Source organism: Crocodylus siamensis, chromosome 4, assembly GCF_052110815.1.
Source record: "Crocodylus siamensis isolate JL-2025a chromosome 4, ASM5211081v1, whole genome shotgun sequence".
Classification (NCBI taxonomy): Eukaryota; Metazoa; Chordata; order Crocodylia; family Crocodylidae; genus Crocodylus; species Crocodylus siamensis.
In genome coordinates, this window is record NC_143398.1 from 68,446,270 (window position 1) to 68,465,301 (window position 19,032).

A 19,032-nucleotide genomic window follows, 5' to 3' on the forward strand; every position below is an offset into this window, starting at 1 on the left:
CATTGTAGAGAGAAAACATGCACCTGGTCTTATTTTCTTCTGATCACATAAAAGACCTTGAATAGCTTATCTCTTTCTTTGTGGCTTTTGTATAGGGTATATTTTAGGATGAGTGAAAATTAAAAAAATATATATTTGCCATGTGCTGGTGTTCTACAGGTCCAAAATAAATAATACTGAAATATTAAATACCTTATGAAGAGAGAATAGTTGTGGATTTATTTATCTTTTTTTTTTTTTTTAAAGACCACTAAAAACTGGGAGAAAATAAATCTAGGTTTCTGAAGAATGGACATGGGGAATCAGATGATCAATTTGCTGTGAAATGTGGCCTCTGTTCCCAAGAGGCAAATTTTCATATGCTTACCTCTAAAATTTGGTCAACACGAATAATTATTTGCAGTTGTGTTAGTAAAGCTGGAGACAAGGAATTTGTTTTCCCTCCTGGCCCATTCTTCCTTCTTTTTCTGTTTCTTGCAGGTTTAAATTGGTAGATGCAGAGAAATTAACTACTGATATAGAAAGGTTTTACATGTATTACTTGCTTTTAGGTAAACATGTCTTGAGACTAATCAATTTCTGTTAGTAGTTATTATCAGGAAAGTATCTTACAGGATATTTTAGTAAGTGACTTTCAGCTGGGTATAACCCCTGTCTCCTGTCTTTCTAATGCACTAGCTAGATATTTCTTCAGGTAACATTTAAACACTACCATGAGAAAGTGGTTGTCTTGAAAACTGTTGATTTTAATCAGTGTTAGAGCAACTGGTACTTCCTTCAGTGTTGCAGTTTTCTAAATCTGTTTCTAAGTGATCAGAGAATGTGGTTTTAGGGCTTTTTTGAGCCCAGAAGCTGGTATTTATTTTATTTAGCTTCCACCACTTGCATATGTTGGGTCTATGATATTTTGTAGATACTGTTATCACAGGTTTTTATTCATTATGTCCATTGGATCATCTTGATACTGTTTAACATGTTTTTCTTAACCTAGCACTTCAGCTATGTTTTGCTTTAGAAATCAGCTCCAGAACTGACCAAAGTGGAATTGTGACCTAAAACTAGAAGATATTAGCAAGCATTTTGTTTCTTTTGGTGTTCAGAAAGGGGAAAACTACATGCTGTTTTTAAGGCTGTTTAACCATTTGAAATGCTATTTGGCAGTACAAAATTGACAATGTAAATATATTTTGTACCTTGGCATTTTCTTTATCAACCATCTAGCTATGTCCCAGTCTAGCATGGGAGTACCAGATCCATAGTGCTACAAATCTGAATCTCAGAAAACAAATTCCAGGCACAGAATTAGCCCCTATTATTTTCTTTTTCTAGTGATCAACCTAAATCATTTGCCAGCTAAAACTTTTGGTGCATGAGCAATTACTGAATGTAATAATGAAAGAGGAAGGTAAAAAATAGGGTTTTTTCAGAGTGACTGTTCACAATAATTGTTAAACAATTTATCAAATTTGATCTTTAAATTGTTGTTTTAAAATATTTGGACTGATGATTATAACATGGAACATTTGTTATCCTACAGTAGACTTAAGGTTTCCTTTGCAGATTTTTTTTCTTACCTTGTAGCTCTGTGTATATACAGGTTATATCCACTTTTATTAATATTAGTTTTAAAATTTGCTTTGACATTAACACCCCCAGACTTTCCCAGGGAACGCTTTTAAATTTTTATCTTTGTGATGTAATGTAACTTTTTTCATACTAAAATGCTTTATTTTCTGCTACATATACCTGCACATGTTGAACCACTGTGGTGGTTGCAGTAATACATAAAGCAGTGTGATGTTTACTGTGATTCTTTTATTATACTGGAGGACGGTTTAAATCCAGTTGTCCTCTTTTTCTTGGAACCTTGCGTATGACTTCATTTTGGATACTGAAGTTTTATCTTCAAGAAGCAGAAATCTGCTTTTGGGGTTTTTTGTTTGTTTGTTTTTTGGTTTCCCCCCCCCTTTACAAAACAAATAAGACCTTGGAAACATTATTGAAAATTAAGTTAATGGATTCTGCTTTTTATTAAAGACGTTTTTGTTGTTTTTAATGAGATGCGTTTAAACTAGGCCAAGTGTCTGTCTGTATATGCTAAACCAATTTGTATGAATTTTCAGTAGAGTTCTTTAAAAGAACCCCTGTGAAATTACAGCTGTTGTTTGAGTTTTTACATGGGTTTAAATGTACTCCACTTCATTTTTAAAATTTACAATATGTAGCCTGTAACATCAAAATATATTTTGAGTTAGTTTTTCAACAGGAAAATATGATCAACAAGTCCTATTTAAAACAAGTTTGAAATGCTTCAGAGAATAGTCTAGCTTATCGCATTATTTAATGTTTTAAGAGTGAAAGTCGGCACACTTTAAAAATTAAAAGAATACTATAAAGTTGTTTCACTACTTATTCTTCTGATAAACATTGTAAACAGAAGTCTCAAATTATTATATAAAATCCAACCTATAGAACTTGCTGTAAAATGTAAATCCCAGTGGAAGTGCAGTTTTGATTAGTGTATCGAATGCAAATGGCTGCAAATATTAAAAAAAAATTCTGCAAATTAGAAGACGGAGCAGAATTAAAATGATTTAAAATGTGCAAGGAAGTACTGAATTTTTACACTGCATTTTACTGCAGTCTTTACACTTTTTTTTTTTTTTTTAGATTGTCAAATAAGATTCGATTTTAAGCTACCATTTGGATCAGACGTTGTTCCTGATTGCAATATATTTCCACCCCTCTGAATTTTTTTTCAATAGGTGCACTAGGCCTTCCAATGAGGGGAATGAGCAACAATACCCCTCAGTTAAATCGCAGCTTATCACAAGGCACTCAGTTACCGAGCCACGTAACACCAACAACAGGGGTACCAACAATGTCACTTCATACGCCTCCATCTCCGAGCAGGTATTTATTGGTAGCTGATATTTCTGCAATTGTGTTTCTGCAGAGCAGTTTTTAAGTGTGGTGCGTGTTTCACCTAAAGTAGCTTACATTCTAATTTAATTTAAAAAAGGAAATAATTATGTTGAATGCTGCCTGTATTTGGGAGGATATTTGCAATACAGTACTTGTCCATGTGTAAAGATAGTGTTCACTGGCAGATATTGCTACAGAATGCAAGAATGCTGTAGTAAAATGCATGGGTAAAAATATATGCATGTAATAAACTATTCCAGCAATAAAGATGATAGGACAGAAGTATTACAACGAGCTTGATGTATTAAGAAACTTAAATATTTCTAACCCATTAAGACTTTTTTCTTTTTAATTTCACTTTAAATATTTTTGGTGTTCTATACCAAGTCTGACTAAGGATTTGCTTAGTATATGATGGGTCATGTGGAATTTCTCAGGAACCCGTAAATAATATTCTGCTGCTTGAGAATTATCTAAATGTTATGCTGTATTGAAATTTACCACAAATCTAGCTTGTCATAGATTAGAAAATCTTCTTAAATTGGAAAATGAATCTGAAGCAATTAATGAAACATTAGAAATTAATGTTTTTTGGATGCTTTGTCTTTTTCAGGGGTATATTGCCTATGAATCCTAGGAATATGATGAACCACTCCCAGGTTGGTCAGGGCATTGGAATTCCCAGCAGAACAAACAGCATGAGCAGTTCAGGGTTAGGCAGCCCCAACAGAAGCTCTCCTAGCATAATATGTATGCCAAAGCAACAACCCTCTCGACAACCTTTTACTGTGAACAGGTAAGACTTGGTTAGAATGCATGCAGCTATAGATATATTTAACAGTAGTCCTAAAATTTAAAATATAGTTTGAAATGTCCAGCTCTTGCTGCTGAGAAGTCAAGAGCATGTCTGCATTGTCTCTTTGCACTATCTCATATTGCTGGTGGGTGAGGGCTGTGTTTTGTACTTGCTCTTGTTTTGTTCCTGTCCATATCCTGGACAGAAGCCACTGTATGCCACAATGGGTAGCCACTGTAGAACAGTACTGAGTCTGTACACACCACTTCTCTTGGGTATGTGTTTACTGGTACGTGCTCAGAGGGCCTGGGAACTACTCATTGTCATGGTGGTGGGGTCTGTTACAGTGGAGAGGTGTACACGTTTTGAAATGTACACAGGTTTTTTGGGTCCTCCAGGCTAAAGTGGAAAGCGCATATAAGGCAAAACTTAATTTTAAAAATTGTTCATTGGGATTTGGCTCAGCAAACTGATATGCTGAAAGTCCTGCATCTTCATGCTGCAGCTCTGGAGCCATTTGGAGAACAGACATTTTTGCCCCCCAGTATGTCTCACCTATGTAAGACTGTGTTGGTGTGGTAATCTCAACAGCTTTGTTCTTTTCCTGACTTTGTAGCCCAGGCCTTGAAATTATTGATTGCTTATGTTGCCTTGTATTGGGTTTACAAAAATGAATTGGTGTAAGCTTATTGACTGTTTACATAAACAGTTTTAAAAGAACCATTGCAACTGATTTACCATGTGTCACTGTATCCCAGTTTTAACTTTTCCTTTGTTTAGATCTCTTCTAAAGACTCATTTCTGTACTGCGTACAAGTTTTTAAATTTGTCAGTCAAATGGCTTCTCCAACCCAATCCAGTACCATATGAAAATAGTGGGAGAGAGACAGAACAATGGGAATAATTTCTTTTGTATCTGAGGGTATTTTTACATGTACTCCTGGGGTGGGAGGGGCAGTGCTTTAATTAGGTTGGCTCCAAGAGCTGCCCTAATTTAAGCACCTCACTGTCTCATGTATCAGCCTTCATGTGCTTCAAAATGGTGGTAGGGGTGCTTGAACTAAAGGTCATTCAGTGAGCTTTAGTTCAAGTGCCTCTGCCGCTATCTTGAAGTGCAGGGACATTGATATGCAAGATGCAGAGGCTGGCTGGAACGCAGTAATTAAGGCTCCAGCAGACTTGATAAATCAAGTATCCAGTATCTTATGAAGATAGATCAGGTCTGCTCTGGTGTGCTGTAATACCAGTGCATTTGAGCAGCCTTTGTGCTTGTGTACAGGCACCCTGTGATTTTAATGGTGTGCAGACCCTCTCCCCTTTCCACTCCTGGCTGAGGTAGTTGTCTGTCCTTGCCTCCTTTATGCAAGAGGGCTCATTGTATCCTCTCTATGCTCTGTGAACTGTTTAATCCCATTGTCTATTATGTACATTAACAGTTAACGTTGATGTGTTGTTCTTTGTTTTGGTTTTTTTAGCTTTTAACTTGGAAGTTTCATAAGCAAGCATTTGCATCTGTATAGGTGTGCTACAATAGAAAGGCTAAGGGAAGCAGTATGCTTTCAAATGAGAAGAAAGATTTTGATCTTTAAATGTAGACATTGAGTACTCGTTCAAGTAAACACTAACTTTTGGCAGTAATTCAGAGATGAGGCTATCTTAGTCTGCAGTACCTTTTGGGCTATTTGTCTTTTATTGATTCTATGTTACTGTATGCATGCTTTATTCTAGTTAGCTGAGAAGGAAGCTCCATTGGAACTCAGGTTGCTGTTTTCATTGAATTAATGTGGGGTGTTTTTCAACTGATTTTAAAGGCAGCTATTTACGCGTACATTAGTGGCATTTGCCGAACAGTTAAACGCCAAGTTTGCCAGTGTTTCAGTGCTGTTATGCAAAAGTTAAACCTTTATGAAAATGTTATAGTTGCCTTTGACAGTTGTTTAATTGATAATCACTTGAAGTAGTCTAGACTTTGGGTAAATCTGATATCTTTTATTAGAGCAACTCAAGTAGTTGGAAAAATTTTTCTTAGCAAGCTTTCAGGCACAAATGCCCTTTGTCAGGCTGAGGAAGCATCTGCAGGTCTTCCCGAATGGGAGTAGTAAAGCGGCCAGAGGCCAGTATGTGTGCGAGAAAGGCAGTCAGTTAAAATGTAAATTGAGTGGTCATTAGGTGAGATACTATTGGATGGGAGACAGGAGTAGGGGTGGGAAGGGAATGAAAATAGTTGATAAACAATGGAGGGTTTGCCTGGGGAGTCGGATGTCAGGCAAGTTTATAACGTGTCATAAATCCAGTGTCTATATTTGGTCAATGCTTTTTTGTATCCAGTAGATTGATAAAGTGGAGTTCATAGGCTCACCTATGAAAGGTATTTTTTAAATTTCCTTTGAGGATTGGAGAGAGAGTGGTTTTCTGTGGGGGCATATTTCTCACAAGCAATGTTATCTCATTGTGATATGTGAGGAAGGGGGCCCTATTCCCAAAACCTTGTCTGACAGCTCTTCCAACTATATATCTTATTCAGTAAAAGATAACGCAAAGAAAATCTTACCTCTTGACACTTTTTGGGCCATCAAAGCTACAGCACTCTGCTCCTACTAAGTTATCTGTTGCAACTTCAGCTTTCATATTGTGATTCAATCCTAATAACCTTGGTCACTTCTTAGACCATATGCATGATTATATTATATTATATTAATACTGTGTGTGTACGCACACACGTGCGTACACAAACAATGCAGTAAATCTGAACTCCTTTTTAGGGTACATTTGTAGATTTGTTTTAAAATGCTATGCTAGATGAAACATTTTGGAGTTAAGATTTTATTTATTCATATAATTTGATTTATGCTGTGCTAATCCCTGCCACACTATTTTTGTATCTAGGATTTTTCTTAATCCATTATCTTTAAAATGTACCCTTTTTTTTTTATGGCGTATAAGTTGTATAAGTCCACCCCATATTTCTGTTACAAAAATCCTAACTTTTTTTTTGTCCAGTGTATAAGTTGACTGTGCCTCAGCGTGTGAGGCTCTGGAAGTGCAGGTGGGCTCGTGGGAGAGGTGGTGTGCTGGTGGGCTCCTGGGAAGTTGGATCAGGCCCTGGGAACTCAGACAGCATATGGCCCACTAGCAGCCCACCCAGCCAGTTCTGGGAGGGTGCTGCTACCATGGAGGGAAAGTCTGCCTCCCCCCTGCAGCTCGGGGGATGCCTGACCCATTAGCACCTCATCCCCCTTCCACCGGCCCCAGCCACAGGGCAGGTGGGGAAGCTCCCCTGAAAGCCGGATCAAGCCCCTTGCCACTTGTGTCTTCAGCAGGCTCTTGTGGCCAGCAGCACACAGGATACCTGGTGCTGCCCGGGAAGGGGCTGGCTTTGTCCTAGGGGGCAGCATGAGGTGTTGGGCAGAGGTAGGAGAGGATCCAGTCCTTGCCTTCATGGCAGCAGCATTCCTGGGGGCTAGGTGGGTATACTGCTAGTGGGAAATGTGCTGCCCAAGCTCCCAGGGCCCAATCCAACTTCCTGGGGTCCCACCAGCATGCCACCTCTTCCACGAGCCCCCCCCAAGGCTTCCAGTGCCTTGCACACCAAGGTGGGGGACAGTGTATAAGTTGAGGTTGAATTTTAAGAATTAAAAATTTGTCTTCAAAACTTGAATTGTATACTCTTAAGCAAGGCTCATTTATAAATGACAGGTGCGAAAGACACCAATGAAAACAGGATTTATAGGATATTTTTCTTGAAGGTAATTCAAGAGATGTCTTGGTTGAGTGTCTTAATTTTCCTTTTTCACTTCTCTTTTCCTTTGACTCAGAGTTAGTGTCTATTCAGTCATGCCTGTGTTTTTTGTTGTTTTTTTAAAATTTTGTGTGTTTTGTTGTTCTTTTGTACAGTATGTCTGGATTTGGAATGAACAGGAATCAGGCGTTTGGAATGAGTAACTCCTTATCAAGTAACATTTTTAATGGAACAGGTAAGTATACTTTAAAAAAGTAAAGTATAAAGTACAATCTGGATAAGGCACAGTTGTTAAATATTTTGCTATCTGATCACATTTTTTGTTCCAATTCTGAAGTTTTGCATAGCGGCTTTGTTATACAGTGTTGTTCATGTGACTTAAGAATATACACACAAAATAAAACTGGCATTAATATATGGCAAATAATTATCTTTTTCATGTAATAATTTAAAAAGATTAAACTTACTTTGACAGTTTTAAAGTTGCTCAAAGACAATGGCTTCCTGAAATTATGCTGGTATGTCGTAACATTTTTCACGTCTAAGAAAATAAAGCACTGAAAATAGTCCGTTTTTGACTGGATTTTTTCTTTTTTAGTTTTATTCACATACACATAACCAGTTAGTTTCAAAATCAAAAATAGTTCATGGGGCCAGGAACAAAAAGAAGGAAGATGTTGCAGAAAAATCATTAATTAGCAAGAAACATAATTCATCAAGTTTCTATGAGAATATTAGTGACTGAATATTTTTAATCATTTGTTAGAAGTTCTTCTTGAACAAACATTTTTTTTAAATAATGCTTTTTAAACTGGTAGTTCCCATTTTCTTAGGAATGCTAATCTCTTAATTTTATATTAAGCAAAGATGCATACATTCTTTAGGGAAAGGCCTTGTGTTTTAAGTACGTGTTTATTATGTACATCTCTTTTTTTGTACAGGGCGACTGGGCAGTAATTGTCTAATGGCATTTGGTGATGTCATAAAGCTCTGAAGTAATGGCCATTAGGGTAGTCTGTGTAGTCACTGGAGCCCTGTGATGGCATTATGGATCTCAAAACTGTTTATACATTTTTCATCTTGTATCTTGCTGTGAACTGGAATCCATTTCCTACATCAGCTTTCATTCTGTCACTTCCTCTGTAGTTCTTTAATTCCTGCCTTATTTAAAGCTTGAAGGGATAAGAGCTGTTCTTGATTACTATTGCTTCTCTTTAAACCCTTCTTTTTCTAGCTATTATCAGAACTGACTCCTTTTTAATGGAATTTGTGTGTGTTTTATACATGTGAGTTACCAGACTCCTGGAAAATGTAATGATTTGCTACTTTAATATTATTCATTTAAAAAATACACCAAAGCCTAGTTTCATTATCTAGTGGTTATTGTTAAAATTTGTCTATAATTCTAATGGTAACGTGAAGAGAACCAAGTATGCTCTTTTTATTCTCTTTCTTTTTTTTTTCTTTTTTAAAAAACCTTGTGGGATTTTATTTTCTCAGAACATCATGTGTAACTAACACTGTGGCACTCAATGTTACTTTTATGGTTTCCAGTTTTATTGGAAATTTTAACAAAAACATTTTGTTAGAATTGCTCTAGTTTAGTCATCGCTGGGCACGTCTACATGTGCATTAATGCTCTGCGATTACTGCTCATTAAGTTTAGTACCTGTAATAACAGGTACTAACTAAATGCATAGTAACTTGGTGCTACTGTAGCACCAGCACATACTTTTTAAGTGATGCTAGTGTAAAGTAGGCTAATTCTACCATACATTAGCGCAGTAGCACCACCTTTTACCATGACACAAACCTGCAGTAGACTAATTCTACTGAGCGTTAATCGTCTCATGTAGATGTGCCCATTGACTCTAGAAAAGTTTCATTTCCTATTACAATTTGTTAAGAATTCTTATGGGTAATGCCTCTTATTGGACCAGTTTTATGGTTCAGATAGACTTAGGTGTAGCTACTGGAGTATCCTGTCTATCCGAGCCATACAAGTGGCCCAGTCAAAGATATCATAGACAAGAATTCTTGCCTGTTGTATATTTCCAGGTGTATCATGGCAACACTACCACCTCCACACTACAGATGTTTTGGGTTAAAAATTCAAAGCTACTTAAAATGTTTGTTTTTTGTTTTTAGATGGAAGTGAAAATGTGACAGGACTGGACCTTTCAGATTTTCCAGCACTAGCAGACAGAAACAGAAGGGAAGGAAGTGGCAACCCAACTCCATTAATAAATCCTTTAGCTGGAAGGGCTCCCTACGGTAAGAATGTGTTTGTGAAAATTGTTTGAAGAAATAAATGTTTACGTGCCTAATTTGTCTACTACTACTGACTCATGAGATGATAGGTTATGTTTTGCCCAGTGATGGGCATTTATATCACAAATCTCAGTAACTTTCAGTTAAACAGACTTTTAAATGTGAAAGCTGTAAAAATGGGATCAGGCTATGTCCATAGTAAATATATTGTCTTGGACACGCTGTGCTGCTTCAGCTAGGCTGCCTCCTAAACTACAGGCGTTGTTCACGTGTGATTTAGTTTGGGGACAAGGTAACTGCCACTCACTGGGGAGTGCTAATTAAGTCTGCACAAGTGTTGCATTGGGTTGTTATAATGCTTCTAGTCTAGCTGGCAGCCCAGAGGAGCACAGTGTCTTTGAGGGTGGTACCCTGAGAGCTGGTAAGTTTTATCATGCACATATCAATAAGTTGAGACCTGATTTTGGGCTTCTGGTACATTTCTAAAACTAAGCTGTTTTTGTGGATATTTTTAAAAAAATCACTTTTGAATTTAAAACTGGTGCAGAAAACTGGTAGTTTTCAGCCTGAGTGCATATTTATTTTTTAATATCTTAAGTTTTATGTATTTTGTCATGTGTTGCCTCTGATGCTTTTTTCAGTTGGAATTGTCACCAGTTCATTTCAGAAATACATTTTGACTGCTAAGATACTTATTTTTCTTTAAAAAGTCACTGTTCGCTGGGAGAGACAACATTGGTATCAGAGAGATTACATTTTTGCTGTATGCTTTGGTACTTATTGACTCTCTGCTTATAAAGACGATACTAGATATTTACTAACATTTGTTCGTCAAGAAGTGCTAATAACCAGGTATCAAGCTTGTGCAATAGATAATTTTTTGCCTATTCTACAAGGTTTATCTATAATTATGCAGTATCAAAACTAAGCTACCCTGATGACTTCCAAAAATCTTTTTGTTCCTTTAAAATATATTTCTGCATAGTTAATTACTTCAGTACTTTGGGAAGTTGGTTTTATATATGTTAATATTAAGCTCTACAGTGGAGGGAGGCTATGTAGTTATCTTTTAGAATTCTTTTAAATTTCCAACTGAAGAGGCTTAATGACTTAAAAAAGAAGTGATGATGGATATTCTAGGAGAGAGCATATTTATTTCCATAAAGATGAGAGTTCATGTTATCAGAAGAAAATAACATTATGAATTAGGCATAACTATCACTCCTTAGGTTTAAAAAACAGTTTTAAGTTTCTTTCTTACCAGGTGGTGAAACAATAGTAGCACTGTCAAAACAGGCACATGTCATGGTCCAAAGAAAGGTGCGTGATGAGCTACATGTGGGTGGAGGACTTCTGCTGGCTACTGCATTTTATAAGTTTGCATGTGCCTGAAAAGCAATAAAAAAAAAAAAAAAAAGTGAGAGAAGGCAGCAAGAAAGCATCAGACATTCGTTAGTAACATGGTCATGAGTGAAAGCTGTAAGTCTGCTTTTGGGTAAAGTGCATGCTTGGAAGTGCAAGCTTGAAAGAACTATGAACAAAATTGCTTTGTGTTTGTTTGATTCCTGGTATGCTTGGGAAACAGAACTTTGTGTGTTCTTTTAATAGTGTTTCTTTGCAGTCTTTTCTCTTTTACAATTTCTCCTTCTCATGGAAGCAACCTGCAACACCTGCAGTTTGGTTAATTTTGTGGTCAGAGAAGAGTGAGCGTCTCCTTTTTAATCCATAATGAACCAAATGATGGCAATACATGTAGAAATCGGAAATGTTCGGAAAAAAATAAAGGAAGACCTAAGACAGGAGCTGCAGACCTTTTCAAAAAGGAATTAAAGCAACATAAGGAAGCTTCCCAAATCGGACTGAACGATGACAGGAAAGCAAAGATGTAATCTCTGTTAAAACAGTAGTTTTAAAGTATTTGGATGGATGGAAAAGTCCAAGTGGATCACTTCCAGTCTGGTATGGAAAGAGAGATTAATGAAGTAACCAGCAATCTGACTACCATGGACCACATCTCACATAAAGAGGTACAGTTGACCAACACAGAACCCAATAACAAGAAATGAGCTGCAGCAAGGTCTTAAGGAGTTCATAATCAGCTCTGGAAGGAAATCAAAGCATTTCAGACCCCCTTGATAATCAGTCAATCTGGATGAAGAATAAGATCAGCCAGAAAATTTATTTTCTTGCTTTAGGGCAGCAGTTGTATTGTTCCAACTCAGGTAATATAAGAACCCATTATGTCTTAGAAAAATTCCTTGGAAAGCCTGTTTGGCTTAGTTCAACAACAAAGTCAAGTTGAATAGCTGTAAAGAAGACAGGAAAAAAAGGGGCGGGGGGAGTTCCTAGCAACCAACTTGAGGTCTATTTTGGTGATGGAGAATTTGCCCTCAAGAAAAGAAACGTAACCTGGATCTATTACACACCCTTGATATGCATTTTGGAGCCAACCATCAATCTGAACTGGCCAAGGGCATGGCTAAAAGCTAGAAGAAAGAAGAGTTTATACTTCAGCTGCCACAGGACCTGCCGAGTTTTTGATGCTGTTCTACTCAAATACCAGTGAGGGCTTCCAGGGAAAATGACAATGTGCTAATTTTTAATTACTCAGGTGGGCTTGGACTTGCAGATCAAGATGAGTTACAGGAAGCCAAAGGCACTCTGAGAGGCTGTGGAATTTACCACAGAGCTTGAATATTATTTCCTTGTTGCAGTGCACCAGAAGAGGAAGCAGCTGCTAGTGAGAAAGATGGAAGCTGATTGCCAAGATCCCTGTAAGTACAGCTCTGTGCCCAATATGTATAATGAAAAAGGGGCCTCTATTCTGGTTCATAACATTTTTGAATGATTAGAAAAAGTGGTAAATTCAGTTGGTAAAATAAGGGCAATTAACATTAAATGGGGGAAGGGTAAAAAATTGGCCACACTAAAAGATTGTTCTAAACATAAGGCTGGCCAGGACAGAGCGTCACAAGTGTCTATTAAAGTTTTTTCACCCAGTTTTCCCCAATCCCTTTGTCCTAAATCTTCACCTTGCAGTTCAGACTTTATATATACAATTTAAAAGCAGCAATACATATATTTATAACAGTAATAAAAGGAGGTTGACCAATGGCAACAGTTACAAAAATGTGGTCCGTGGACCACTGGTGGCCTGCAGAGTCATGGTTAGTTTACAGATCACATATGCATACCTTTTTTATTTTGTTTTCAGTTGAAGTTTGATAGTGACAGTGTGTGATGGCCTGTGAGAGTGATGAACTGAGCAGGAATGGTAGACAAGCTAGTTTAACTTAAGTGATTAAACCAGGCATACTAAAAAGGCCGGAGAATAGGTAATACAAATTTGGACTAATTAATTGGTTTGAAATGGGAATGGTGTCTGAGGAATGTGCATGCTTCCAAAAACTGGGTTTGAAATTGGGTCCCTGGAATGTGAGTAACCAAGCTGGTGAATGAATAAATAAATTTGGTTTAATATAATTTAATTCAAATTGAGCAGGAGTGCTGTCAAACACATTCAGTCTGTGGAAATTCCCTCTAAAGAAATTTGTGGGTTGCAGTGAACAAATTGTTCTGCCTCCAAAGACGGAAACTATTTTAGTAGTTATAGTCTAGTAACTTTCCTGTAAAGAAAGATGGTGAATAATTAAAACATTTTTGAGATCTAGGATCTTGGGGGAGTGCTAGGTGCCAAAGCTTTTCTGGACCCAAAGCAAGAAAAATCCCTATTAATCTGTTGAATATTTCTGATAGGCAAGGGATAGTTAGAAAAGAAACCATGGCTGTAAAATGTGACCCAGAGGATAAAAGTAAAGACTGGTATCAAAATTACAAGGGGAGTTAGTCAAGTTGAGCCACCAGAGGTTTTAGTGGATTGTCTCACCTGTAGTCCTGCCTATGGGAAACATAGCAGCATTAGATTCTTTGTGGACTGTAATTAGGGAAAGGCTTGCCTGCACTGCTGTAGCTGTGCTGGCATGTCTGTGTTGACAAAGACACCTACCTCTGCTGTAGTTAGGCACAGCATATGCAGATCTTGAAGTGTTTCTGCCAGTGTTGGCTACAACATTCTTTTCCTTCTTTATATCCCAACTGACATGACCTAAGCAAACTAAAGCAGTCCTTTGATAGCATGACTGTCTTCACACCATGGATCTTTATACCCCCTAGCCCATACAGATATGCTGACAAAACATTAGTGTAGACTGAGCCTAAATTTAAGTCACTTTAAAGAATTCTTATTCATAACCTGGGATGCTGTAGCAGGTGAAGTCTGGAACTTAAGTGTGACCCCTGGGAAGTGGATTAGAAGTGGGGGGAGTTGGGGACTGTCTTACTGTAGTACCAAGCTGGTAGCAGCTTGAAGTGATTGATTTTTGGCTTGTGCATTTCACTTGCCATATTGAGGCCAGGGGTAGACAGTGTTGCATTGTATGACTGTCTTGGCCTATTCATTATGCCTAGACGATATCCTGTTGCATGGTACAACCTTTGAACAAAAAACAATACATTTAATCTTAAGGCTACCAAACTGGATTTGAATCCCCCAAAATGCAAGCTCCTGAATATGGTAATTTTATTTCAGGTGCACAAAGGTGACAAGGGAATTTCCACGGACAAAAAGTAAATTGGAGCTGTGCAGAATTGGCCAACTCCCTAGCCACTCATGTGCAGCCTTTTTTAGGATTCTCCTCCTACTACAGGAAGTTTGTGGGTTGTCAGTATTGCAGAACCATTGCATAGCTTGGGTGAGAAGGCAGCCATTTCAGGTGTCAGTAGAGTGTGATATGCAGCTTTTTCAGACTCTTGTGACTGCTCCGGTTTTAGCCTACCTGTGTTTCAAAACCCCTTTCATAATGGACACAGATGCAAGTGCTTGCAGTTTGGAGCTGTTATTGACACACTAACATACAGGCCTTAAGGAGGAGGTGGCTTTTGCAGCAAAAGTCTTCTGGGGAGAGATGATTGTACCATCCAAAAGGAACTCCTGGCAGTGGTTAAATCTGTAGAACATTTTTACTGCTGCATGGAAGGAAATTTGTAGTCGAGGCAGGCATTGCATCCCTGTAGTGGCTCTTTAGACTCAGGAATCCTGTGAGAGAACTTGCCAGGTGCTTGGGAGGAAAAATTGAAGTGCTATGATTTTAAATTACATGAAGGCCTGGCTATAATGGTAAAGGTGTGAGGCCTTTTGCAGATGGCCTATTGAAAGACTAATAATAAATACTACTTTAAGCAGTAAACCAAGGAATTGACTGCTTGAATACATGTGCTCCAAAAGATATGGCCGTGTTCTCTCCATAATTTGCAGGAAGGTATTCCTAATACATGCCCACAGACAGTAGATGAAGTGTTTATAAGAGCGGACTCCAAAGTAACAAAAGTTTGCTGAAATTCAGTTGGCAATATGCATTTTGACTGCAGTATGCTTTCAAAATGCCATCATAAAAGCTTCCTAATTGTTGTGACGAAGTTTGAAGTTTATATGAAATTCTTGTGTAGGTATGTACCAAATACACTGAAAAAATGGAGGTTGTGCAGTGCCACGAGTTTAAAAATGCTTGATGTCTTTAGTGTTGTAAAAACCTTATCTTGCACAGGAGGGCATTTGTTGTTGTTGAAATGAAATGCAGGCAGGAGATTTATTTTGTGTTGTAAAGAAAGTCCCTTCTAATCCCTGTATAAATGAGTATGTTATAGAGGCCCTAATGGAGCCCTTGATATTCTTCCTAAAACCGACCAGGAATCCATACTTGCTAACAATGGACCATTTCACAAACTGTCCTGAAGTGCCTATAGCAGGAAACCAAGATAATGCAACAGGAGTATGTGTTCTGGTTACAGAAACCATTCACTGGATTCAGAGTCATAAATCTGTTATATGCAAGTCGAGGGGAAAACCTTAAATCCAGTGTTTCAGTAGGCTTTTTGAGATGGTGGGAATCTACAAAACCTATGCCCCTGAGCATACCCCCACAGTATTAAGAAATGATAGTATCAAGGTTTAGCTTGCTACCTCTTGTAGAAAAGTGTATCCTATACCTTTTTTGCAGGGTTTTTTTTTTTTGTTTTTTTTTTAATTTTTTCCTTTTCTGTCTGCAGTGGGTTGGCTGTGATCAGTGGCATGGGTTAGGCATAACCACTTTATGGTAGCTGTAAGTACCTGTAACTGTGTGGTACAGTTTTATGGAACGAGGTGCTAAAACAACAGTAGCATCCGTCCCAGCCAGGCACATATCACTACAAAACAAAGGCACATGGCAAGTCACATGTGGGTAGATGATAATCATGGGTATTGTTTTATTAGGGCTTGTATGTCAGTGAAAGAAAAGCAGAAAGGACCAGAAAAACAGAGAGGCAGCAAGAAGTACCAGGCAGAGCCACAGATGTAATACTGGTAGCATGATTTCAGTGAAAAAGCTGAGAGAGTGCACTTCTGTGTTAAGGACAAGCTGAAGGGGCCTTGAAACTGAACAAAGATGCTTTCTCATGTGTTGCTTCCTGCTGTGTACAGAGAAATGCAAGACTCCTTCGATTTCTCCTCATAACAGAAGAAACCTGCAACACCTTAAACTTTGACTAACTGCTTGGGTGAAAAAATAGTAATAGTCCAGACAACAGTATTCACTCAACATAGTTCCCTTCTGTGAATTTAGGAAGTAGACCTCCTTGACATCGGACCACTAGAAAGGCATCAGTAATGTATTTTTTGTTCACATGCTCGCATTTAATCTCTGAAAAAATGAGCTCTAGGCTTGCCTCCATCTGCACTTAATGTGATGAAGCCCTGATTGCTGGGGGTGGTTCTGTGCATCTGAGCTAGGATGGCAGCCTCTGGAGTATTCTTTTGTTGATATAATAGCAAATGCTGCTCTCTGGTCTTGGATTCCATGTTCAGTGGGAATGGCCTACTTTTTAGAAATTGGGGTCAGAGCAGATTTGCAGGCTAAGCACTTAAAATTTTTCTGCTATACAAGTCATTGGCAACTATAGTGATGTTCTATTGCAAAAGACATACAAGGAATTTGTAAAACATAATCTGACCTTTGTTTGGAAAATCTTTACAGTACTAAAGAAAAGAGATCTATACTTTTACAGCCATAAAACACTTTCTTCCCTTCATCAATCTTATTTTATTATTATTATTAAAAACAATTTTGATAATCTTCAGAAGAGTTTGTTTGTGTGTTCAAATAGGCAAGAGAGTGTTGGTGGTGATAAAATGAGTTTTAATCCAGAGTGTAAATGTAGTAAAATTAAGCTGTTCTGGATAAGAATTGAGCCCCAAATCTTTCTTGGATTTTTTTTTTTTCTTAGGAGCATTTTTAGTCGGGATTGTATTGATGAATAGTCAGTTGCTGTCTTGTTGTTGTTTTCTGTTCTTTTTATATTTTCTTTCAGTTCTATATTTATGGTACACTTCATTCCTTACTTGTAATGCAAAAAAGTGTAACCAAATGGCAGAAAAATATTTTTATGGTAATATTAATGTAACTGGCTTAATTTTGATTCTAGTTGGAATGGTAACAAAACCAGCAAGTGAGCAATCCCAGGACTTCTCGATACACAATGAGGATTTTCCAGCATTACCAGGCTCTAGCTATAAAGATCCAACATCAAGTAACGATGACAGTAAATCTGTAAGTAAATATAAAAACATATTTTCCTTCAGTGGTAAATTTTTTTGGCAACTTAGTTTAAAAATGGTAATACACCAATGGAGTTACACTACTGCTTAGTCATGACAAATTTAGGAGTCAATAGATGGAAAACTCTTCTGGGCACTCAGTTCATAGCGGGTATGGAGCCTTTCACCTCCTGTGTGGATCTGTGATGATGCAAATTACCTTGAATAGCTTTCCATCTATTGACTCCTCTGTGAAATCCTGTGAAATATGAACTTTCTACCTAGGAGAACTTTTACAATCTTTTTTCCAATATCTGATGAAGGGTGTTTGTGCCAGAAAGCTTGCAATTAAAGATTTTGCAAAAATCTTGTTGGTCTAATAAAAAATATCATCTCTACTATGAGTCCTGATTTGCCTTTTCCCCTAGATCAATACGGCCTCAACCTGGATACCTATCGCCATGTTATCAGCATTTTCTATTGTTTAGCTTAACTGGCTCCTGGCTTAGCATGCTGGCTGCTGTGGATCCACTTCTGAGGCCTCTACTGTATCATATAGGGAACGTAAATGTCTAACTCAATCTGTGGTTTCTTCTCTGGGGGCCAGGTGTCTAAAAGTAAGAAGAGGCACAATGCTGAGTATTTCAAGCAGTATCATTTGAGCTAACCCATATCTCTTAAGGACAGTTTTGTGTCAAGATTATATATCTGTATAAATAATGTAGAATTAATAAGTAATGGTTATGGAAGATCAATTTGTGGCAGTTTGTGGCAGTACAGAGCGTTCATTTATACAACTTCCTTGGCAGATGTTGTGTTTATATGTCTGTCTTAAAGGGTGCAAGCCTGTCAGGTGTGTTTTGCTTGCTTCTGTAATTGGGTCTGGTTATTATCCCAGAGTGTCAGTTACTGTACCTCAGAAGGGCATTTTGTGAGGAGAGACTGTTGGCAAGGAATTGGCAGTTTTACAAGTTCCTTCTGTGCCCATGTTTAGGAACTCCAGTAGCTTGAATTTAAGTAATGTTCTACTCCCAATGTTTATTCTTTCCTTTTATTATTACATTTTATATATTTGGAGGAAGTTCTTATTTGGGCAGGGGGATAAATGTCCAGAAACAACACGTTTTAGATTTATAAGTTTTGCAAAAGTAATAAGTAACCCATTGTGCCAGACTCCCAAATGATTTACGTGTTGTTCAGGCATAAAGCCTGAGAAGTTGAGGGCATCTGTGTCTTGGTATATTTGTACATGAAGGAAATATTAAAAACAAGTGTGACATCATAGTTTAAGATCAGTAAACCAACATTTCTCTTCCCACCACCAAAATTTAGAGATGAAGAACCTTGTAGTATGGTATTTTATTTAATTTCTGTAGGGATATGATCAGGCTTCAGCTTTGTAACATGTATAATCCTGTTGATAACTGTATAGAGCACTTGTTTCAGACATCCTACTTATACCAGTTTTTCCATGTTGGGTTTATGTTTTCTGTTTTATGCTAACCTGCACAAAATATTCTTCCTTAATAGAATTTGAATACATCAGGCAAAACATCATCTAGTGCAGATGGACCCAAATTCCCTGGAGATAAAAGTTCAACAACGCAAAACAACAACCAGCAGAAAAAAGGGATCCAGGTGTTACCTGATGGTATGTATGCCTTGTTAATT

General features: G+C 37.6%; 1 protein-coding gene across 3 annotated transcripts in view; it reads left to right on the plus strand.

The window, feature by feature from the left end:
* CNOT2 (CCR4-NOT transcription complex subunit 2) overlaps positions 1-19,032 on the plus strand; it is a 115,016-nt gene that overhangs the window by 75,525 nt on the left and 20,459 nt on the right. For 2 of the 3 annotated variants that reach the window (XM_090042528.1, XM_090042529.1), the window contains exons 4-10: positions 2,766-2,913; positions 3,539-3,721; positions 7,616-7,695; positions 9,609-9,734; positions 12,446-12,505; positions 17,250-17,374; positions 18,892-19,012. In XM_090042528.1, coding sequence (XP_089898654.1) covers positions 2,766-2,913; positions 3,539-3,721; positions 7,616-7,695; positions 9,609-9,734; positions 12,446-12,505; positions 17,250-17,374; positions 18,892-19,012 — 843 coding nt within the window. The remainder of the gene's footprint in view (positions 1-2,765; positions 2,914-3,538; positions 3,722-7,615; positions 7,696-9,608; positions 9,735-12,445; positions 12,506-17,249; positions 17,375-18,891; positions 19,013-19,032) is intronic. The other variant, XM_090042527.1, reaches the window with a different exon arrangement.